Below are 25,305 nucleotides of genomic sequence, written 5' to 3'. Positions count from 1 at the left end.
AAAACTTTCCTCTTAAAGCTAAGTAATTGGCATTTGAATATTAACTACAGTTTTCCAAATGCTTTCCAGAAAAACACTGCTTATCTTTTGCTTTGGTGCAGTAGTTTGATCCAATGATATCCATTGTCCTAAGTGGATATGGTGATTAACTTTTTTGGTTTCATCATCGCTGACTTATTATTTCTGGTTGCACATAGCATCAAACATAACCTGAATTTTCTTTAGGTTTATCTTTATGCCAGCTGTTTGGAGTTCACAGGTACAGGGCTAAAGATAACTGCCATCTGCAAAGACTAAATGACAAATGTCTCATCAACAGAGATTCTACCAGAGGAAGTTATACAATGCATGCAAAATGGAAAACTGCAGGAGATGGAGTCATAGCTGAACTTCTAAAAGTAGTTGCCTACAAAATTGTGGCCTTTTACTCTTTGTCTGAAGAAAAATTATGTACCAAGAACCTAGAAAAAAGGCTACTATTATTCTGATACACAAAAGAAAGCTGAAGTGAAAGACTTTAAGAATTATCAACCTATTAAACACATGGAAAGGCTTATTTGTTTATAGTACATGGTATTGATGACAACACAGAATGATAAGAAAATAATATTTATTAACCTATTTGCTGATATTTCACTGGTATTATATCCAGCATCTTCAGAGCACAAAAACAATTTGGTATAACATTGGGACTAGTTTTTTTTTTTTAACAACAAAAAAAAAACTAACGGATCTTTAAAATGACTGTTAACCAGATTTTTTAATCAATTTATACAGCCATACACGTTGAGGTTTGGAGTATGTTTAAAAGCTTTTGTTGATTCCAAAAAACAATCTCTCTGACTTATGACTTCTGTAGCACTTTTTTCTACCAATTGATTCTGTGTGAAGTGGTATCCAAGGCATGGTCTGCTAGACCTGACTTGCCATAATGATAGTGCTGGATATATTTTTTATGTTCATCAAGGTGGATGTCAACAATTCTTCCTGTCTGTCCATAATAAGTCCAATCACAAGAACAGGGCACTTCATAAACTCCTGAATGTGGTAAAGAAGAGAGTTTGTCCTTAGGTGAATGGATGAGAGTTGCCAATTTGACAAAAGGTTTAAATATGGTGCACAGCTGATATTTGTTGTGCCTTGAATGTATGGTATGGTAACAGTTTTGGAGCAGTCTTGTGTGGTAGGCAATGAAGGGAATTTCTGGGGAGCAGTTAGTATTTTTTCTATCCTATGGAGATTATAGCCATTGGCTAAGAAGGTGTGACGTAAGTAAGTGAGTTCAGCATTAAGAACATTGTCACTGGAACAAATAGCTCTATGAGTTTTTTTAAAACACTCAGAATATATGGAGCACCTAAAATTCACAAACAAGGTACACCCCAACACCCTACTGTGGATAGTATAAACAGTCCCACATTCAAACTTGCTAAATTACTAGCCAATCTCACAAATAATGGCTAAAAAGTATTTTAGAAAACCATATCTTAAAAAGTTCAGACGTAATGATTAGTTTTAATATCATTTCACTATTTATAAATGTACCATTAATTGAAATCCTTGATTTACTAAAGTCACATTTTCCCATGATATATTTGAACTATTTAAATTTACTGTACATGCAGGTTATTCTACATGAAAAGGGAAGATACACCAAAAACTAGATGGGACAGCAACGGGCTCTCCCCTTTAGCCAATTTCTACAAAGGACACTTGGAAAAGCTAGTTATGAACACAGCCACTCTCAAACCAGTGGTTTGGCTATGCTATGTTGATGTGTTTGCTATTTGCCCACATGGTCCAGTCACATTGGATACATTATTAGTGCATTTAAATAGCCAACACCCTAAAATCCACTTCACAATAGAACAGGAAGCTAATAACTGTCTACCCTCCTTGATTTACTAAAGTCACATTTTCCCATGATATATTTGAACTATTTAAATTTACTGTACATGCAGGTTATTCTACATGAAAAGGGAAGATACACGAAAAACTAGATGGGACAGTGACAGACTCTCCCCTTTAGCCAATTTCTACAAAGAACACTTGCCAGTCTGGTTGGCCGAGTGGTTAGCATATCCGCTCTCCAGCCAAAGGGATGCGGGTTCGAATCCCGCCATGGGCATGGATGTTTGCGATTGTCACTGAGTGGAACCAACGCCGAGTTGGACAATCTTTTGGTCACTCATAGGGAGTGGTCTGGGGGAATCGCCTAATTTTTAGAGAGGGCTTTATTTAAGCATCTGCCTGGTCTCTGAGGAGAACCAATCAGTTTGAAACAGCTGTCAGGCCAGTGAAACCTTATCAAAATGGACCAATGAGACGAATATATGGACACTTGGGCAAAGCAATCATGTCTCCTATGAGGTCCAGCTAGGGCAACTCATAAATGCCAGCGAGTGTATTCCCATAAGCTCTCTGGTCAAATTTCATAGGAAATTTTTATAGTTTCTGTATTCAGCTTTGAAATAATGCTGGATTTAATATCCACTTGATTTATATAATTTATTCCTATGGTTGGATCTGAACCAACAGCCTGCTAGAGAAACAGCAAATAATGTATCCACCAAGCCAACTGAGCAGGCATAAAAAAACAGAAACGTTACATTTTATCAAGCAATTTTTAGGATGTATTTAAAATATATAAATTAACTACTTGTATGGAGTAACTTGCTTTTATTAGCAATCATTATTGGGAATTCTGTTTTATAAAGTAATTCTGAATGATATTTTAAAAATCATATCACCTTTTTATGAATATCGTGTAATTTTATGGCTTCTCTCCTATTATTTTCTTTCTTCTTCAGCAATTTTTTATCATCTTTTTTCTTTTTCTTCTCCAAATTTAGTTTTGATGGTTCACTAAGGATTTCTTGTACCTCCACAAAGTCTTTTCTCTCTGCAATATCTGTTGCAGTTTCACCTTGCTGCCAATAAATAAATATAACAAGTTATTTCCGAGGCCGTTTAAAACAAAAATGCGTACTGCGATATATCTACATTGCTTAAGCTTTGTATTAAGTATAATGATACTCATCGACAATTTATAGTCGCACATTTCATTAGCAAGAGATAAACATGGTTGTGCAAGTGCAAGCAAATACACCCTAGATTAATTGAAAGGAAGACAGTGGCATACTGGACATGTTAGAATAAAAATAATAAATGGGATGATTTTAGTTTAAATAAATATAATAATGAAAGCATTATTAAGAACCTATGTAGATTACTACTATGGGTGCACTTATTTATTTACTTAATGTTTCAAGGGCTACTTAATTTTCATTGTCTGCTGGAATACATATATACATGAACACAATTTTTTTTCAGACATACTGACAAGAATTTTATGCTAGAATACTAGCATACTAGAGTATATAATAGAATACTAGAATATGTCTGCTAGAATACATATATACATGAACACAATTTTTTGCAGACATACTGACATAATGTCAAGATATATGAGAATCTTCCTAAAATGGATGTTCTCTCTATGTTGTGATTTTTTTTTTTTTCAGTTTCTGATTACACAGAAGGTTCTCTAGTCCTGTTCAACTTTTTACTGCTACAGATAATCAATCCCAGTGAAATTAATGTAATTAGTTATTTTTTGCCTGAGAGACAGACTTGATTAATGATAGTATACATGGTCATATACCATCATCCATGATTAACAGTTAGATGTAAAATTCACATCAGAAACAGCCAAATCACAATAACACTAAATGAAACTAAATAAAAATTATACCTTATATCGTAGTGCAAGTTTATCTAAAAGTAGCTACACAGATGAAGCAGTACAATTTGTTTATAACCAAATATATCAGAATGATAAACATTATTTTGATAAAAGATTTCAATTTTCAGGTGGGAAAAAGGAAAAATCCAAATTAATCACCTGTGGGAATTAATGACATTGGCAGTAGAAGTGAAATGTTAGTGGAATTTGCAAAAGAAAGAAATGTAAAAATAAGGAACACTTTTTCCAACAAGAAACTTGAAAATAAATGAACCTGGAAACACCCAAAAGGAACTAACAAACCATACAAGACAAATGTTATAAACAAACTAGGATTAAGCAAAGATCATAGAGATTAGCCTGAAACAAATAGAAAGACAAAAACTAACTGAAAAAAAATTTTAAGTAAATTCAGGGAAAAAAAGATATTAAAAAAATGGAAAATTTCAATAGCTTCCCAATAAAAAATATATATATATATATAAGGAATGCTACAAATTTATCAGGGAATTAAAAAAGAGAAAAAAACAGACAAGGGAAACTAATGACCTTAACTATTAACTAACTAATATATACATTAGAAATTAACTAATGTATAGAAGAGGGTTTTAGCAATAGCATTTTATAATAAAGTTACAAGAACAGTATCAGGGAAAGGCATATACTACCATTTTCTTGGATTTAGCGAAGGCATTCAACAGGGTGCCCCACATGATAAGTTGATATTTAAGTTGCAGCACATGGGTGTGTGGATGTCAAGTTGATCAATTGGATTCAGGATTGGCTGTCCAACAGGTATCAGAGTTGTGTATGGTGGGCAGTTTCAAGGAGGCAGAAGGTTACAAGTGGGGGTCCCACATGGCTCAGTACTGGGACCTATATTGTTTGACCTTTATATCAATGACATTGTCAGTGGATTGCAGGGGGATATTCAGTTGTTTGCAGATGATGTGAAGCTGGGAAGGGTTATTAGTAATAGTGCATATGTTGTAGCCCTGCAAGAGGATTTGAATAAGCTAGACAGGTGGGCAAATGAATGGGGATGTCGGTTTAATGTAGGGTGGCCAGACATATCCCATTTTGGGGTATAATACTCCATTTACTGAATTAAATTTATAAAATACCCCTTTTGTGAAATCTTAAATGAGGTATAAAAAATACCCCTGTTCAGTGTTTCGGACATAATATCCATTTTTCAGTTTTCTGTACTAAATAAATAAATATTGACTATTGCCTTTACTGTGAATGTCACCAAGTAAGCAAAATGTAAACGCTACAAATCATATAATACTAAGTTTAGGTGATTATATAAGAAGAAAATTAGCTGCAGGTAAATATTTTGTTGAAATGCATTCTCAAAGACTCGAAAAACAACTTTGTATCCTACTTATATAGATCATTAGAGGATATTTATATTATGCTTACTTTGTAATGCTCGGCACCTGTCACAGGCCCAACACGAGGGGGAGTACAGGCTCCTGTGGTCACTACTTGAGATCTTTTTTTATTTCATTGTATTAACGTAAGGCAATAAATTCTATAAATACTACTTTAACCCTTTTCACAGAATGTCCTCTTCATCGTCATCAAATACAGAGGTCAAATCAAGAGGAAAAAAAAGAAGATAAAACAGAATTATTTCAACGAGGAGTAGCAGAAAACTTATGCCTGGGTAATTAAAGGAAGAACTGTTGGTAAAGTGAAATGTTTATGGTGCAATTGTGAATTTTCCATAATAAATAGAGGTGTTTATGACTTTAAAAAGCATATGCTAAGTAATAAGCATAAAAAAGGGAAAGTATTAGCTAGTAATCCAACTTTAAATTCATTTTTTATTTCCTAGACGGCGTCATTAGTTTCGACTGAAGAACAAAAGACTTGCGGTCGAAGCTACATTTGCCTATCACACAGTGAAACATGTGCATAGCTATCACTCATCGGATTGCATGAGTTCATTATTCAAAACATTATTTAGTGATTCAAAAATCGCTTCTCAATTGACATGTGCATGAACAAAAATATCTAAAATAATAAATGTTTTAGCAAAAGACTGTGTATCTACAGTTGTCGAGAATTTAGGAGAAAATCAGCCATTTTCAATTGCAACAGATTCATCAAATAAAGGAAACATTAAAATGCTTCCTTTAATGTGTAGATATTTTTCTAAATCTAGTGGAGGAGGAGTTCAAACAAAACTTTTGAGTTTCTTTAACAGCCAGTCAGAAACTTCAAAGGATATTTCACTTTGCTTACTTCAAAAGTTGAAAGAGCTGAATTTAAATCCCAAGAATAATTTGTTAGTGTTAGTTGTTGAAATTGTGGAGATAATGCTAATATAAATTTTGGTATTAATCAGAGTGTATTTACAGAATTAAAGAAATTCAATAGATATGGGGTGTCTTTGCCATGTCTTACATAATGCAACAAGAAAAGCTACAAGCTGTTTAGAAGTTGATATAGAATGTGTAATTTTAAAAACATATAATGAATTTAGTTCACATAGTAAAAGGTTAGAAAATTTAAAAGAACATTATGAATTTTGCGACCTAGAATATTCAGATCTAATGAGTCATGTTCCTACAAGATGATTGTCATTCCTTCCAGCAGTAGATAGGCTAAACAAAAATTTTGAGCCAGCTATTTTACAAGATTTTTTTTTTCGAACAAATTAGCTAAAGTCTACCTTTCTTTTTCAAATGCAGAAACCTGTGTCCAAAACGTAATTTGTAATCTAGAGTAAGATGGTCCAATTATAATAGAACTATTTAACCTAATGGCCAATCTAAGAAACTCTTTTTCTAAATTAAATGATCATTTTTATGGATTCGTTGCTATACAAAAATTGAAATCTTGACGCAAACCAGTAGAGATAAATTTGTTTAAGAAAAGGGCAGACAATTTTCTGAAAACTTTAATTCAGTATATTGAAAAAATATTTAGTTTTGAAAATAATAAGTATGAGTATCTTAATATATTCAAATTACATGAAGTGGCACATTTTGATCTTTTCTTAAAAGTTATAGATTTATTTAAAATTTCCAATATTAATATTGATTTCCTGTATGAAGAGTACGTCCTATTAAAATCGTTCCATAAAAATATTGACACAAAAGAACTCAAAAATATCACAGATATTTGGATAAAATTGTTAAATGCATACAGTGTATCTAATATTGAAAAAATTATTAATTTTGTTTTTGCTTTGCCTCATTCAAATGCAATGAGTGAGCAAATATGTAGCTTAATGTTCAACTCTTGGAAAAAGGATAGGAACAGATTAGACCTAAAAACTGTTGAGGGAGAATTACTGGTGAAAACCAATTACAATATGTCATGCAAAGAATTTTATGCAGTTGTATTAAAAAATGAAAAATTGATAAAATAAATCAGGTTTACTGAATTTATATTGTAAATGATTATGCAAAGCATATCATGAGAATATTTCTAAAAGTTTACATTAGTGTTCATAACTGGCAAAATAAAATATTTAAATTTTGTTTAAAGACTTGCTATGAATTTGACTAATTGTACCAAAATTTGACCAACTCTGTGTTTCATGCATTTGTATATTGTGAAAAATTTACAAATATAGAAATAAAATAGTTTTATTATAATTTCATTCTTTATGTTTGATAGTGCGATTATCCCCAAGGCCAATAATGAATACACCAAAATCTACATATGATACCCCAAAACCAAATTTTTAATCTGGTCACCATAGTTTAATGCAACAAAATGTAATGTCTTGAGGTTTGGAGGAGTTGTACTGGAGGAAGTAGGGGAGACAAGAGATCTGGGGTTGATGATTGATAGAAACCTGAAATTCAGAGGACATATTGCAAAGGTGGTGAAGGTAACACAGAAGATTGCTGCAATACTGAGAAGGACACTAACCTGCAGAGATAAAAGATTTATCATTCTGTTGTATAAGACCCCGATCAGACCACACTTAGACTATTGTTCTCAGATTTGGTCTCCAGGATTTGAAGGGGATAAATTAACTGTGGAAAGGATACAGAGGCAGATAACAAAGATGGTTTCAGGATTGTACAATGTTAGTTATGAGGATCGACTGAGGGAATGTGAACTGCAGAGTTTGGTAGATAGAAGGAGAGGCAGTTACAGGGTTGACTTCTGGGGAGTTCTTTCGCATGGTTGAACAGAGGGAAGGAGTGATGACAAGGGACCATCCCTGGAAGTTACGAAAGGAAGCTGTGAGCAAGAGGGTGAGGAGTGGTTTCTTTGCATGGAGGGTAGTTGAACCATGGAATGCATTGCCTGATAGAGTGGTGAGAGTAAGAACCGTCAATGAGTTTAAGGAGTGGTATGATAGACTGTGTTTCCTAGGAAGGACCTCCCACGATGAGTCTTTTGACTCCATGGAGGCCTGAATAATAATAATAAATTTAATTGGAAAAGAAAGAGTGGAAGGGGGAAAAAGTCAGACAGGGAACCTCTCAAAATTATTCACCAAAGCCTTTAAATATGCTATGAGAAAACTGAAAACGAAGATTGATGGAAAATAAGTAATCTGTGATTCATTCATGTGATGATATCATTAATAGCAACATCATGTGTTCCAGTACCAACAGTACTGGAACACATGATTATTGAATTAAATGATGCAAGTTTGGAGACAGGCCTGCAAATAAATATAGATAAATCAAATATAATATATAGTGAAAATACTTCACAATGAAAACAAATAGAAATAAATGAAAGACATTGAAATAGTAAATTCATGTAAATATCGAGGACAAATCATTACCAATGACCATAAACTTGATAACGAAATTTCAGCTAGGTTGACAAGAGGATGGAAAATATAGATATATACTTAAAGGCAAGTTACCAAACTGCTTAAAAAGAAAGCTCTATAACCAATGTGTACTCCCAGCAATGACTCATGGTAGTGAAACCTGAAGTCTGAATAAAAAAAAAGCTAGAGAAACTCAAAACAAAACATACAAAGGGCTATTCTGGGAATAACATGGTTAGATTAAAAGAATATTGGATAGAGATGCAAGCATATGTAATGGACAGTGCATCAGTAATAAAAAGCTAGGCAGTAATAAAAGGCTAGATGAGAATGTCTAACAACAGAAGGGACAACAAGAACTGGTTATCGAAAACTAGGTAGAAAAGAAGTAAGATAGGATGATGTAATAAAAAGATGTGGAGATTTATGGTGGAGGGATGCAAACGATTGGCCAAAATAGAAGAAGCATGGAGAGGCATTCATTTAGCAGTGGACCGAAAAAAGCTACTGATGATGGTGTAGCAGTAGCAATGTCATAGATATCATTCAGCTCGTGCTCATGCCTGGTTGGCCAAGTGATTAACGTATCCATTCTCAAGCCAATAGGCTGCAGGTTCAAATCCCGCTGGATTCAAATGCATGGATGTTTCCGATTATATGTGAAAATACTAGTGGTGGTGATAGTGGGCAGTAGATACCATTAGTGTAGTTGATGGTAGTAGTTGCAGTTTGCTGTAGTTGAGTGATGGAAATGGAGGGTTGTAAAGTAGGTGCCCTCTCTTGATGAGTCTTTGGAGGTGTCACGTAATAATAATAATGTGGTATATGTATGTTCTCCAGATGTGAAAGTTAAAATTTTGAGTAAATAATGTTATATTGCAAGTCTCTCTTGATGAGTCTAAGGAGGATCCCTTCTATGTCACTCATTACCTAAATATCTCTGGTCTCCTTAGTTCAGTCGGTTTTGATGATGCCCTTTAGTTGGAAAGACCTGGGTTCGAATCCTGTCTAAGACACAAAGCACCTTTATGAGGACTTTTCACCTGAAGGTGAATTAGTTTTCTATGGAAGTGGCAGGGATTATCCTCTTGGAAACTCGGGTTTTTCATCCCACAAAGCAGGCATCCCAACCATTAAGACATATGTAATTAACCAATGTAATAACACTGACCTCATAACCTGAGTTCCTTTGGCTGTAAATCCAAATAAACCAAACCAAATATTTCTCTTTGAATACATTCAAAGAAGATTCCCGTGCAGTGGGAAGAACCTCTCATACTTCCTAACCACCTCACTCAGTTTCAGGGATGACCCCAAGTTCTCCCCCCACCACCACCACCACTCTGCAAAATGGGATTTGTATCTATACTGTAAGCTCCTCCCATACTAAATAGTATGTCTACCATAAATTCTCTTAGTCTGTTTTTTCAAATTGATGACCGTATGACTTTACGTTTTCCTGGAGCAAAAATTATGATTATAAAGAAAGCAATTCAAAAAGAAAGCGAAATCGTAAATGTAATATGTACTAACGACTTAACTACTGATAAGTTCAGTATGAGAGAGGACATGAAACAGTTGTCGAAAGAGGAGAGAGTGAAGAGTGAGAAAGTGAAAATTGTCAGTATTTTACTTCGATATGATAAAAATGAATTAAGAAAAAGGGCTATGATAGCAAACAATTTGATGCATAGGCTGTGTAGAGGGAAGGGATGTGAGTTTTTGGATGTGTGGAGTGAGTTTGAGGGAAGATTGGATTTGTATAAGAGGGACAGCCTACACCTGAATGTGTTTGGTATCAGGAGTCTAAGAAAACTAATAACTGGTATGAGACCTAACACAGAAAGTCAGGAAAACTAAATTATAAAGGGAGGAATGGTGAGAATGTGAGTGTAAGAGTGACAATGTAATATAACTGTGTTAATGAGAGGAATGGGCTTTGTCATGGATATGTTGACAAGGAGAGAACGATTTCGACTTTGTGTTCATCTATTTCAGACTCATCAAACGTGCGTGCAAAGATGTCTACATGTATAAGGCACTAGAGAAGAATAGAGATTTATCTAACTGTGTCATGCAGACTGCAGGCAAGAGTATACAAAAGAACATGCAGGTAGATTATTATGTCTGTACATGAATGTGAGAAGTATCAGAAACAAAAGGATAGCGTTTGTTGCCTTAGTCATTATGTTGGGGCCTCAGATCGTAGGCATTAGTGAGACCTGGCTATCAGAATTAGACATACTAACTAGTATCGAGTGTAAAGGGTACAGCATTTTTAGGAAAGATAGAGGGGATAGGAGAGGAGGGGGCATGCTGCTAATGATATCAGATGACTTGAATCCAGTTAGAGTTGAGACCCATGATGCTATTAACAGTATTTCATGTGGCAGTGAGATTGAAACCATCTGGCGTGAGGTAGAATCGAACAGTATCAATTACATAGTGGGGTGTTCTTACAGACCTGGCGAATCAGTTGATAGTGATGAAGAAATGCATCAACAAATAGAAAAGATGAGCGCAAAAAGAATAATCGTAATGGGAGACTAATTATCCAAATATTGATTGGGTAGCAGTAGAATCTCATGAGAGGAATGCAAATACATTTCTTGAGCTGTTGCGAGACAACTTCCTCAAGCAACATGTGACAGAAGGAACTCCAGGTCAGAGTGTTTGATTTGATTATAGTGTCAGGAAGCGTTTCAGTTAAAGACATAACTGTTCTGCCTCCAGTTGGTGATCATACAGTACTCACTTGGGAAGTGACTAAGTTTATGAATGTTCCATTCAGAAAAGATTACATGCTGAACTACAATGCAGGAAATTATTACCAACTGAGGAGTATACCGAGTTCAGTGGAATGGGATCGGTTGTTTGATGGGAAGAATATCGACAGTGCATGGGAAGCATTTAAACAATACTTAAATTATTCAATATCAGAGCGTGTCCCGAAAGTTCAAAGAATAAATAGGGTAGGAGTCAAATGGACGTGTAATCTTATTAAGCAAGAAATTCGTAAGAAAAGAATGATGTGGAAGGAATACCGTGTGCATAAGAATGATGTCCGTTATGAAAGTTATAAGCAACAGGCTAGAATGAATAGTCACAAGTTTTGTACAGAAAGCAAAGTCTGAACATGAAAAGAAACTGGCTCTGCGCTAATGACAACCCACAAGAATTCTATCGATGTGCTGCAAGTAAAAGAAAGAATAACTCTTCTAAATGCAGATGGTGTGAGGGTTACAGATGCAGAAGAGGTTGTTCAACTAATTAGTGCCCATTTTATTAAAAGCTATCAACCTGGTGTGCACAACACTGAATTCAGTGCTGCCTTTCGCTGGATGAAGAAACTCAGGTGTATGAGGATGAGGTATTAGAGCTGTTGCACAAACTGAATAAGAATTCAGCAATAGGGACTGATGGAATATCAGCACATGTGCTAAGAGTGTTCAGCTTAACTTGCTATTCCCTTAACCAGGCTATTTAATACGAGTCTCAAAACAGGAAAGATTTTGTAGGAATGGAAAGAATGTATAGTAATTCCACTGCACAAAGGTGGTGCAAAGACCAGTGTATTCAACTATTGACCAATTTATATCTCAGGAGTGGTAGTGAAGATTTTGGAAAAATTGGTTAGGGCTCACATTCAGAAATGGGTTGACAATAAATCTCTAGTTTGCAATGAGCAAGATGAGTATGCTACGGGAAGATCATGTTTTAGCAACTTGCTCACATTCTATAACAATGTTACCATTGAACTAGACAATGGGGATAGATATACCATGATACTTTTCATTTTGCTAATGCTTTTGACAGAATACAGCATGGTAGACTGTTGCATAAATTGGAGAACATGGGTTTGGGTTATAGAATATTAGCATAGATAAGAAGATGGCTGACTAACATATCAAAGAGTGGTATACCACAAGGATTAGTGCTTGTTCCACTGTTATTCAATCCATACATTAATGATATCAGAAAGGATTTGACATGCGACATACAGCTATTTGCTGATGATGCCAAGATAGGGAGGTTAATCAGGAATGAGGTGATATGCAGTACTTGCAGAATGATTTGAATATTCTGGAATTATGGGCATGGGAAAATGGATGTCAATTCACTGTCAGTAAATGTAAAGTCATTCACTTTGGCATCAGATATCCAATGTTGTATTTTGGTGGGATTATGATACAAGAACTGACGAGGCTAGGGATCTTGGAGTGTTAGTAGATAGGAAGTTGAAGTTCAGGGGCCATGTAGCAAAGATTGCAAATACAACTCAAAAGATAATTACAATGCTAAAACGAATGTTCACATGTAAAAAGATAAGGATGTCATTTTTTGCCTTTTTACAAGGCCTTGATAAGACCTCACTTGGACTATTGTGCACAGGTCTGGTCTTGGTTTCCATTGCGATTCTGATATATTAGAAAGAGTGCAAAGGAGAGTGTTAAAAATGATATCAGAGTTGTGGACTGCAGACACTAGCAAACAGGAGAAAGAGGGGGTAACATGATTGAAACCTATAAACGTTTGATTGTAGGGTCATACAGGATTTCAATTGATAGAATTTTTCAATTTATGGAGGGTGGCGAAAGGACAAGAGGGCATCCTTGTAAGCTGAGATTGAAGGCTGCTAAGAAGGGGGTGAGGGCTAGATTTTCTCTCATAGGGTGCTGCATGACTGGAATGGATTGCCATTGGATGCTGTGAGTGCAAGCAGTGTGAATGAATTCAAGAATAAGTATAATAGTTGGTTCTTGTATGTGGCCTCCCTCGATGAGTTCCTGACTTCCTGGAGGTCAAGGTCTCTCTTAATATTTTTTTTTTTCAATCAGTCCATGTATACACAAATCCATAAATGATATATCTGCTGGATCTTTTGAGCTGTCCATCCATCTCCAAGGCATGCAGGTGACCATATTTGAGGAGAATGGTTCAGATGGGGCTTTATCAAGTTCTGCAAATGGGATAGTGATGTCATTAATCTCTTCAAGACTATAGTTTTCTGATATGATGAATAACCACATCAACAGTTTGGCATTTAAACTTCAACTCTGTCTATTATAATCCCTATGTCTCTGTGGGTAAATTAATAAATATTTAATATGAGCTCCGTAGTGCAACTGGAAAAGCAACAGAACATTGTGGCCTTTGGTCAAAAATAATATGCATTCATTTCTTGTCATGACGAGGGGAATCTTTATATGGGCTTTTGCAATTGAAGCAAGTTAGCCGATCTCATATAGATATTTTTCCTCCTGGAAAAACTCAGGTTTTTCATTCTGCATGCAGGTAAATTGGCCATGAGAACACACGCAATTTACAGACAAAAATGTTGTTGTTGATAGTGGGTGGTAGATGGCGTTGATTGTAGTAGTGTCGTAATAATATTTTCTTAATAATAATACTGCTAATATTTTATTAGTATAATATAGGCCATATAGGTTTCTTGTGTATGGGGATCCCAAGTTGAAAGACAAAGATAACAGCAGATCTTTGGGATGATGCTTATAAAGTTAGATTAAAGATTAGGAGATTACAGAAATTGGTTGCTAAGTGGAAAGGGGGGAATGGGAGAGAAGACACTCATGTTTCTAAAAGGGGTTTATTATTAGGGCAAAGTAAATGTTTCCATACATAACTAGTGGGGATAACTGGAAATTGAATAAGGGTGTGGTTATCAAAAGCATGTGACTAGATTTTTTTTTGCTTAGAAAATGATGAAGGGTCAATTGTGAGTGCTAGTAAATGAGTTCAAAGAAAAGTGTGACAAGTATGTATGAATGATATTGGCTAGTAATATGTTTAATGGGCATCTTGCAATGAATGTGTGGACTCCATGGAGACAGGTGGATAATAATAGTTCAATGTCAGCAGTTCAAAAGGCATAATCTTACACTTAGCAACAGTGAACTGATGTCGTTATCATCTGGTTTTAATGAAACATTCTGTTTATATCATCCTGCAGAGATTCTGTGTCTGCAACATTGCAGCATCAGTAAATAACTGGATATTCCTCTCTAGACCATCCCTGATATCATTAATATACAAGTTAAACAATAACCAAGCACCAAAGCTTGGGGTATGTAACTGGTCACCCTCCTCTTAGACTCACGTTCATATAAAATGTTTTAATCATGTTTAATATCCATCAGTCAGCACCACCTCATATTCATGTCACATGACATTTTGCATACCCATTCCTAATAGCTTGCATTAGGGCTGTCCAAAACACGGTCCGCAGTGTGATTTTATGTGCTCCACCTATGGGCTTTGATTTTCACGAGTTAAAAAATTAAATAACAATTTGAATCGAATGCATACAAGATATTTTAATTCTATCGCTAATCGATAATCTCAATGTTGGTAATTTTATTTGGTGTTTTTACATCACTATACACCCACGGGTTTATCAAATATCAAACCGTTCTGTTCATATCATCCTGCAGAGATTCTGTGTCTGTAATATTGCAGACACAGAATGTGTAAAAGAAGCATTCTTACACTGCTTTGTTCCAATGTGCATGCTCCAGGCACTCACAGGGAACTGAGCGCACGATTAGTGTGCAATTAGTGTTGTTCACCAAATTACTAGATACACATCGTGATTTATTTCCGTGTTATCTTCAGTAATCTACTTAATAAATTCTATTACAACTTATCAAACAACCATGCCTAACAAGAAAAGAAAAACTGAAGATGAAAAAGCGAGTGTATCAAAGCCGATGGGAATCAGACTATTTGATTACAAACAACAAGACTAAAATTCAATGTCTTGTTTTCATGAAAGTTTTGTCAGTACCTAGAGAGTATAATGTGAAATGACACTACACTGCATTACACAATAAAACATTTGAGATGTATTTAAGTTAAGGGATATTATATCCCATATTGTTTCTTGGCCGAATAAGAAACTCAAAGAGTTTCATGCCGAATACAGAAACTATGTAAAGTTCGGCGCTTCCAAGCGTAAGCAAATACCTGGATAGTGCAGCACCTGACCCTTGAAGGTAGTGCAAGCTGAGGAAACTCATAGAAAGGGTGGAGCAAGCTCCGATCACTATTCTTGATATTTACCCATAATGTGAACTTAACTCCTAGGAGCTGTATTATAATTAGTAATTTGAGATGTATATTGGAGAATCAAGAAGCACCATTATCGCAGAATATAAGAAATCGAAGTGCTTGCTAAACCTAACTAATGGTAGGACTCTCCAAGTAATTTAATATATGTACTGTATTTATTATTCTGAATGCAGCCCTTGGATAAATCTTTTTTTTTTTTTTTTTTTTTTTTTTTTTTTTAATGTGGCCCTTGGATTACCTAAGGATGGACAGCCCTGGCTTAAATAACAATCTTTCAAGTCTTTGTCTATATAATATTAAAGGTTACAGTTCTTGTCAGTTCCCAAATCACCAGATGTTTTTCATCAAGCTTCTATGATTTCTATTATCACTATTAATTCTGGTATAACCACCATAAAAACTACCAAATTAAAATTTATTTTCAATTATTCTACCAGACTCTTATGCACTATGGCATACTTCATCAAGAAAAGAGCTATCTTTAATTTGATAATGTACAGTAGCAGAATAATTTTAATGGATGAGAGGAGTTTTTATATTGGCTCTTTCAATTAAAGGTGAGCTAGCAAATCTCATATGGTAGCAGCAGCATTTTTTTTTCCCTCAAAAGCTCAGATTCTTCATCCTGCATACAAGCAAATCAGCCCTAGTACACACACAACTTACAAACAAATAAATAGTATTACCAGCAGTAGGTGACATTGTGTTAGTTGATGGATTATGGCATAGTGTGTAGACAGTGATAGTGTAGAATATAGATAGAAGTTTAAAGGAGCGGAGTGCCCTCCTGTGGTCAGTCCTTAGAATCATCATAATATTAGTAACAGTAACATGTTGAGATGTCATAAGTGTTCTTCACTGTTTATCTGTACTGATATCTATCATAACCTGGTTCCAAGTATCTTAACACCTTTGCATAGGCTGACCACACTTAGTTTAAGATAAAGCCTTGATATTTTTATTGCACTTTTTTGGACATGATGTCATTCTGAGGCTTCTTTGAACTTGCAAAATATCTGTTGGAAGATTCTTGGTTGGATTAAACCAAGAATATAATTTCTTGGCATCTTATTTTGCAAAATATCTGTTAAATCCAATATACAGTTCTTGCCAGTTCCCAAATCACCTGATGTTTTCCATTAGTAGCATGAATAGCCAGACTTCTTTCTTGTGAATTTCTTGCAAAATACAGTATAAATATTTGGTCTCTAAAGAGGCAATCTTCATGACTTAAGCACCATAAAAATTTTTGATTTAGGCACGACAACTGTGAGGTCATACCATTTCAATAAACTGGCTATTTATATTCTGAGTGAGAAATTTGTTCTCATATGCAAAATGAAGCAGATCAAGATATTGAAAGCTTTTTTTCACTTGGTTATAGTATAAATTAAAGATGACAAGAATGCATAAACTTTGTTTCCTAACACTTAGATAAAGGATGAAACCAAGAATATAATTTTTTTAGCATCTTTAATTTATAGTATAACCAAGTGAAAAAATTTCCAACATCTATCTCTAAATCCATAGTAGTTAAGTAATAAGCTGTGACACCTTTGATACTTGTATATAGAAATGTTACTTCTACATTACTTCAACCTTGGTATCCCTTCTTTCCCTTACATCTATTCCTTCCTACAAACTACAGCAGAAAAATTCTTCTCAAAGATCTCTACACACCCCAACGATCTAGTTAAACAGGCAGCAAACTATGACGAAACTGACCTCTTCAAATACAAGAGGCCAAAAGCCATCCTAAATACTAGCAACAACGATTAATCTCCGTACCTCCCCCCCCCAGGGCGAGCTCACAGCTCATAAATCTTTCTTCTTCAATTCCTTCCTATCAGACAATGAGGAATAAAAAAGCATCTTGCTTCAACCTGGTCTGGCTCCCATGGAGACAAGCAAGGCTGCCCTCTCAGTCAATTGCTCTTTGCATTGGTTCCTGAACCTTTCTTACAGGAAGTTGAAAATACATGTGCTGTGGGAGGAATAACAGTTCCTTCAACTATGAAGGAAAATAAGATATTAACATAATCCGATGATGTAGTGGACACTTTAAAGGATAATGATTCCATGTACATCTTTTATGGTATTTTAAAAAAATTCAGCAAGATCAGTTGGTTAACTGCTAAATGCAGACAAGACAAAATTAAGTTTTTGGAAAGTGGGATCTTAGAGCCATTCCTTTTGGACTAATCCCAAAAATGAAAACCTCCTCATTATACTTGGAATTCCCTTCTCCACTCACCCAATATTACCAGTTCAAGAACTTATATACAAGAACACTGAAACCTTAGAAAAATGAAAAATTTGGCTACTTTCCTTTTCTTCTAAAGGCATAGTACTCAAAACCATAATCTTCCCTAGTCAGTTGTACATAATAAATATTACAAACATCACAGAAGCTGAAGAAAGCAATTATATATTAAATCTGTGCAATTTTTTGGTCCAGCCGATACCAAAATTAAAAAGGAATTTTTTCAACTATCAAAGAAGCATAGAGGATTTGGGCTTCAGTTTAAAATTCTGCTATTTAAGCAATACAGCTTCAAAAATCCATAAAACATTGCAGACTAATCACATATGTACAGACTTTCTCCAGTACTACCCAAGTTTTCATCATCACCTGTTTGGGAATAAATGATTATAAAAATCCAAAATCTGATTGTTCCTGAATACTACAACACTCTAAGACTGCTACATTCTGGCACTGATATTCTTTCCATTGAAAAAAAAGTCGAATCTGGTATAAAGAAATTTTTAATCTCTTTTGCTGCAAACTTCTGCAGTTGGGTACTGACAACAACACTTTGTTTCATAACTAAACGAAGTTCCAAGGATACCCTAACACGAGGAATCTTGCTTGGTGAATTGCATATGGTCACCTTCCAATCAATACCATCAAATGGAGGTACTTTAACATCAGAGATTCAATCTTATTTTACTTAATAATACTTTTATCCAAGCTGGAGATCCAAATTCAGTGAAGCAGCGTCCACATATAAATAGAATTTATAATCAAATATGTTTAAAAATTTTAAAAATTCATGAAAGTTGTCTGAGTCTGTTAAGAGTTCCCTGAATGTATATGGCTCAACCAGAGAGTATCTCAATTCACCATAACATGACAAATGGTGAGACAGGTATTGCACTGTTCACATGTAGGTGCGTCATCAGCCCTCAATAAATAAGAACGTGGAAAATGACTGATGTATGTGAAGCCTAGCAAAGAACAACTTTCTCTATTCTCTTTCTACATTGACTATAATGCCAACACTTAATAATATTATTATGTGACACATCCAGGGAGTCCAAAGACTCATCGAGGGAGAGTGTGCCAACAGCATCAAATGATTGAACCTCAGTAATCTGTATTTGAACCCCTTCCAACTACTAATGCACTCAAACTTGCTTAATATTTCGCTGAGCCATTAGTGGTAGAGGCTCTACCAATCAACCCACCTTTGCTGGCAATATCAGGCTTAATCTTATGCAATTTATTTGACTGTGCTTTCTGTCATGATGACTGTCATTGGGTAATTAGCTTTAATCTTATAAACTGTCAGTATAAGAGACTGACAAACAATATGTAGAAAAATATGAGCTGATCTAGCAGCTACATCTGCAATTTCATCTCCCTCAGTTCCTATGTGGCTTGGGAATCGAGCAAAACTGAACATCAGAATTAAGGATCTTTATTTTACACAACAGTTTTACAACCTCACAAACACAATAGATACAGACTGTACAAAGTGGCCTGTGAAGAATCCATCGAGTCTGTATATATCATACACATTTGGTAGTGTTTTTTTTTTTTTTTAATAAGTGCAAGGTGAACTGCATGCAATTCTGCAATATAACTACTGAAATCAAGTGGGACATGATTGGATAGAATGAAGTCAGGAAATACAGCAGCACAAATCAAAGCAAAACAACAGAAGTCTCAGACCCTAAACCACCAGCAACTTGATGAGAAAGAAATCAGAGTATTATGATCTGTGTGCATTAAATAACTGCATGTAGATGGATGATAGAGTGTGAGATATCTTCAGCTGGCACAGTGAGAGGTTGCAGAATGGAGTGCAAACCTGCAATGGAGGAATTCTGTTGTGTTTAGTAGATAATGTTAACATTCATGCCAGTAGCTTGCATGATCCCTTTAACACTCATACCAAAGGGATGGATGGCAGTCTGATGTGTGTGTGTGTGATATTAAGCCAACTAATGCCAAGAAAAGATATTAGTCCAAGTAGGATGCTCTGGAAGAGACTATTTTTTAAAGCATAGCTAAGAAACAATTGTTTCTTTCTAAGTGATAAAGCCAGTTTATTTGCTTCACCATAAAGACTCTAAATAGATAATGTGTGTAAAGCATCAGTGGAAATCCGTATACACTAATGAGTATGATCTAACCATTGCAGACAACCCACTGACAATATCATTAACATAAGGATTAAAAAGCAAAGGCTTAAGTGGAACGCCAATTGTGACCTTCCTGTTCCTTGATACTGCACAATCTTCTGAAATCTATCAGACTGCCAATTTCCAATACACTTCAGTAATCTGTATTTGACCCATGTGTTGCAACTTAAATATCAACTTATTATGTTGCATCCTATTAAATGGCATCCTTAACAAAATCCAGTTACTGAAACAAAAGAGTCCTTTAACAAATCCATGCTGACTTTCTCAGATAACAATTCCCCTCATCTGCCAAAATTTGTACATGATCCCTTACTAATTTCTCCAAAACCACAGAAAAAATAAAATTGGTCTATAGTTTGATGCCTGCATTCTACCACCAACACCTTCATGCAATGGTACTATCTTAATCTCCAACTCAATGCACTTTCCAGTAGGTAGGCTTTCATTGAACAGCTAGATCAATGGAGCTGTTTGTTCCTTAGCCCATTTTCTCAAAACGTGCAGTGAAATCCCATCAAGTTCCACTGCCTGCCTTATTGACTTTCAGAGTACTTAGTATTCTTCACATTCTCCTCATGCACTTCAAAAAGCCTTAAATCCTTCCTATTCCTCCAGGAATGGAACCCTTTTCAAGATGAAATACTGCAATAAACTGATCATTAAACAACTCTACTATATCATCTGCACTGGTCACTTTACCTCCTTTTCCATCTAATAGAGTCATTCACCCACAATCATTTCTCCTCCTACTAGCTACATGATGAAACAATTTCTTCTGATTTTCCTTGGACTGTACAGCTAATCTCTCTATCCTCATATTCTATTTTTGTCTTCCTTACTATATTAGTCACTTTCCTAGCCTGAATCTTATATTCCTCATGCAGCTGCTCTCTATATACCTTTTCCACAGCCTATTTTTCATCTGCAGTTTGAGGAATGCTATTTGCCATTACTGTTAACGTATATTTCTTCACTATCTCCCATTAACTGCTGGCATCTCTCCCCTGCAGTTCTTTCATCCATGGATGCCCTAAGCTGATTTCTATGATTATTACAGTCTCCTTAGTTATAATTCCCCATAAATTCCTTTCTCCTTGAAACTTCTACATATCTCTTCAGCCTCCAACTCAAGACTGCATGGTCACTCTCACCAGTAGTAGGCAATATTAATATCTCAGTTACAATCAGCTCTTCTGATGTTAGGACCAAATCTAAAACTCTCAATCCTCATGTTACCTCTACTACATGTTGCCTTAGATATTGGTCCTTCAAGAATTCCAGAAATGTCATTCCTTGCTATTATATACTGCTTCCTACTTTATACTCTATTTATACTCCTCTAAACATTTCCTGCTCATCACCCTCTGTGTTCCATGGCCTATAGTAACATCCTGCTAAATATATTGTCCTGCCTACCTCTACCTCTCATCATGCGCTTTCAAATCTATTAGTGTCATTTCCTTCCAAATTCTCCAATCTGAGAGAACTCAGCTTTTCATAAACACTCCACCACTCCGTTTACCCATCCTGTACTGCTGAAATATGCTATACTCTTCTGTTTCTGTCAGGACATCCTGTTCTGTTAATCATATTTCACTGATTTCAATAATCTTAGCACATGCCAAAGCTATCGATGCCACCAATTCACTGCCTTTATTCCTGATACTACTGGAATTTGTATACAAAATGTCAATGTTTTGTCACCATTTTGTACCTATTATTATTCTCTCTAGGCTCCACTTGACTCAGTAGTATACCATACATTCTCATCTCCTGAGCGACTATCTTCACAAGATGCTACCCCTGCTACTATACACCAAGGCATCTCCAGTTTCCTGCCCTAACACTCACTTATTGCAAGAACAACAATCTCTCCAGGTGCCTATACCCCTGTTCAAATGCAGTCCATCTCTTGCATACAGCTTTCTTCTGTTCTCAACTATCATGCTATTCATTATTGCTACTCTCCTCCTCTATTCTACATTATCATATCCAGTTAAAATGCTCAACACTTTTCTTCAGCACAGTTACTAACAATAATCTCAAATCTCTCAACACCCAATTCACACTATTTCTCAGATATCATTTGTACCAACTCTCATTATCATATCTACATTCTCTCCTCACTTTATTGCACACACTATCATTCCTCCAGACAAGCATTCCTGTAATATTCTATTCTGAACACCATGAATCATTGAATCTTTAAACATCGCTCTCCTCAGATTCATTCATTTCTTCTTCACCTGCATCCCTCACACTCTGTCCAACATTCTCCCTCTTTGCTTCTCACTCACTTTCCCTTGCTCCTGTTTTCTCTTATTTTCTCTTTCCCAGGTTTGCTCATTCTTTCTCTTCTTTCATACCTCTTGTTTGTCTCACATTAGTCAGGCAGCCTTTTAAGTCTTCCAATCTCTTCCTTCACATAAGTCAACTTTTCATACCCTCCATTTCCTCTCTCAATACATCTACCTTCCTTGTCAAGCTTTGTACCTTCACTTGAGATTCACTGATACAGTGAGCACCACCTTTCAGATCTTTCATATCTCCACTCACACTACCTAATATCAAGTCCATTGCCATCCTTTCCCTGAATCATGCTTTTCTTAACTCTGTCCTTGCAAATGCACATTTTCTTATCATAGAATGAAACTAGAATGAATGTAACTCAAATAGGTAAAATTCAAGTTTAATTGAAGTATAGTATTGGTCATTATAAATATCCAATGAATAACTGCATATTTTAATATTTTTAACACTGAAGAGGATTAATGAAGGCTATTTCTCTCTCTCACTCTCTTGAAAATTATTTTTTTTTAAATTTTATTTATTATTTTTTTCAAGAATGAAGATATTACAGTAGGTCCTATGACCAGCTTTAAATAAGTTTTTAAAAATAATATATTTTATAGAAACACTTATATTTTTAATATCAATGCAATTTACCTGGTTTTTAATCGAGGGATCACATCCCACCTCTAGTAATATTTTAGTCAATTTTCGCCTTCCCATGGCAGCTGCAATATGCAATGCTGTATCACCATTCTAGAAAAAAAAAAGTTAATTATTTGTATCACACTTTTACATGGAATGCAAAAAAGATTTTTTTAAAAAAGATCACAAATTATACACATTCCTTATAATTCCCTATGGTACTGTACGTACAAAGTGAGTCAGAAGGAATGTGTATAACTGCAGCAGGTTATATTTTTTTTAAAAAACTTCATATGAGAAACATGAGTTCATTAGTAAACTATCACAGAACTGTGGTTGTCTGAATTTTAAAATGATGGCTATTACATTTTAAATGACAGAAAAAAAAAGTATGAAAAGCAAGCATCTACCTGGTGAAGGATTCAAGAATTTACAATTCATGTTTATAACAGGTTCTCAAAAATACAACTCTTGGCTCCTCAATTCACAATGCAGCTTATCTTTGTAAGGCAGATATCAGTTCACTGGAGAAATTTGAGAAATGTTGTTCTAGCACTTTGTCTGGTACAAAAGCTCTTTCATTTATTTTGAAGACAAAAATCAAATCCAGAGGGTTTAGCTACACCCACTTGTAGCCAATTTTGTGGACCATCTATTATAGCTAATCTATTAGCCACAGAAACAATAATCAAAACACACTTTCAATGCAAGAAATGTATTTTCACTCTCTGCAGGAGCAGAGCTTTTCCATATTTTTGGAAAAATGTGGAGGAGCATTACAAATATATGATTATCATAAACCACGAGTTCATCAACAAACAGTAACAGCATTTCATCCCAAAGAAATAACATATCACCTGGTAAGATACCTTCAAAAATAAAGGAGAAATGAACTGATTAGAATAACTGAACTGAATCGCAAACTATTGTAAATATATTTATGTAGCTATAAGAAGTCTAAATATTTTTACATAAAGTTTACCAAGCTCAAGCCCAGTAAGAATTGTGACTTGTAAATAGATGTATGTTATATGTAAATAATCCCAATGGGAATTTGTATATTGCTCTATGCCAAATAAGGGAATGTTCTAGAAGGTGTAGTATTAAGGCAATACCTTGCCATTAGTAAACAGTATAATTTTAGAGCTTTGTACGTCAAACTTTGTGCGTGTTCTACATGGGAAGCTCAAGGTCAGTGCTAGGTGGGCCGACAAAAGTTTCAAACAAATGTCTGCTGCCAGAACGAATAGGATTTAGGGAATGTAGGAGAAAAACAAAGGAATGGTCAGTCAAAGAAAAGGATCAAGGGATTTCGCCGAAATGTTCGGGGTTCACATATTTCCACACAAGGATTCGGAAGTGACCAAATAAAAGGCGTGGGCGAGAAGATCGCATCATCGGTTCAGAAATTTTCGTGAGTGATCCAGAGGTCGTAATCGAGAAGACGCCAGCAGTTGTCTGTCAGATGTATGCCATCGGGAAAACGACTTCAAGAGAAAGTATGCCAGAGGCCTAAAGGAAGGATGAGAGGAACCGAACCGCCAGGAAAAACTGATAGTTGACAACGAATTGAAGGGAGCTGTTGTCAGAGGGAAGAAATTGCTCCGTTAATCCAACGCGCATGCAAGCATTCCACAAGCCGATAATCTTCGCCCGAAGTGTGGCAGGACAGAGTATCCTAGAAACATCAGCAGACCTATTGCCGACATAAAGAGGGATTGAAAAACCTGACACGGAACGGAAGTCCAGTTCGAAGCCAAGTACACAGAGGGTAGCAGCTATAAAGTGAGTTGACCCATTTGTTAAATTTCCTTGAGCTTTTAAGAGAACTCTTATTAGTGGACTGTAAGTAGAGGCTGATCTAAATAGGCATATTTAACAGTTAAAGATTATAAAGTAATTAAGTGTCAGGAATTCTTAGTTTGAAATAAGTCATAGTGCAACTGTTTGCTGAATTGGTAAAAACTTGCCTATAGAATATTCCCAGCATAGAAGGGAAAGAGCAATTGTGTGTAAAAGATATTGTTTATGTGTTCGATGAGTAAGAGTTAGCATTTAAGTAATAAGTACCACTGCTCAGTATAAATGATTTATGTGATATTAAGAAAATTAGTTAAATATGTGATATAATTTGTGTGAGAAAAAGCAGGAACTTAACTGGTCTATTTATGCAGATTTGAATTGTGATGTTTCTTTTTATTATTGAAAATGTAGTGTAAAATTTGTCTTATGTGAATTAAAATTTTGTTGTTTAAATATTAATAGAGTGTTGCCTGATATTTTAGTTCTTTGATGCACTGTTCTAAAAAAAAAACAACCGAGCTTGTGAGCAGGAAAGATAGATAAT

The 25,305-nt window shown here is 35.3% G+C and overlaps 2 protein-coding genes across 2 annotated transcripts in view; one reads left to right on the top strand and one right to left on the bottom strand.

The window, feature by feature from the left end:
- The window catches only part of LOC150104349 (acetyl-CoA acetyltransferase, mitochondrial-like), a 504,637-nt gene extending 497,350 nt beyond the window's left edge, over window positions 1–7,287 (top strand). The window contains exon 14 of the mRNA XM_090396312.1: window positions 5,313–7,287. Coding sequence (XP_090252438.1) covers window positions 5,313–5,373 — 61 coding nt within the window. The 3' untranslated portion in view covers window positions 5,374–7,287. The remainder of the gene's footprint in view (window positions 1–5,312) is intronic.
- Window positions 1–23,063, bottom strand: part of LOC150104348 (uncharacterized) — a 63,816-nt gene extending 40,753 nt beyond the window's left edge. The window contains exons 1-2 of the mRNA XM_090396306.1: window positions 22,971–23,063; window positions 2,751–2,930 (exon numbers count right to left, since the gene is read on the bottom strand). Of these exons, the coding sequence (XP_090252432.1) occupies window positions 2,751–2,930; window positions 22,971–23,036 (246 nt within the window). The 5' untranslated portion in view covers window positions 23,037–23,063. The remainder of the gene's footprint in view (window positions 1–2,750; window positions 2,931–22,970) is intronic.
- Between the last annotated feature and the right edge of the window lie 2,242 nt (window positions 23,064–25,305).

This window comes from Typopeltis vanoorti, chromosome 8 (assembly GCF_054136105.1).
Source record: "Typopeltis vanoorti isolate ZY-2024b chromosome 8, IOZ_Tvanoo_1.0, whole genome shotgun sequence".
NCBI classification, from domain to species: domain Eukaryota; kingdom Metazoa; phylum Arthropoda; class Arachnida; order Uropygi; family Thelyphonidae; genus Typopeltis; species Typopeltis vanoorti.
Note: the sequence above shows the minus strand (reverse complement) of the source record. Positions and strands in the feature narration are given on the sequence as shown.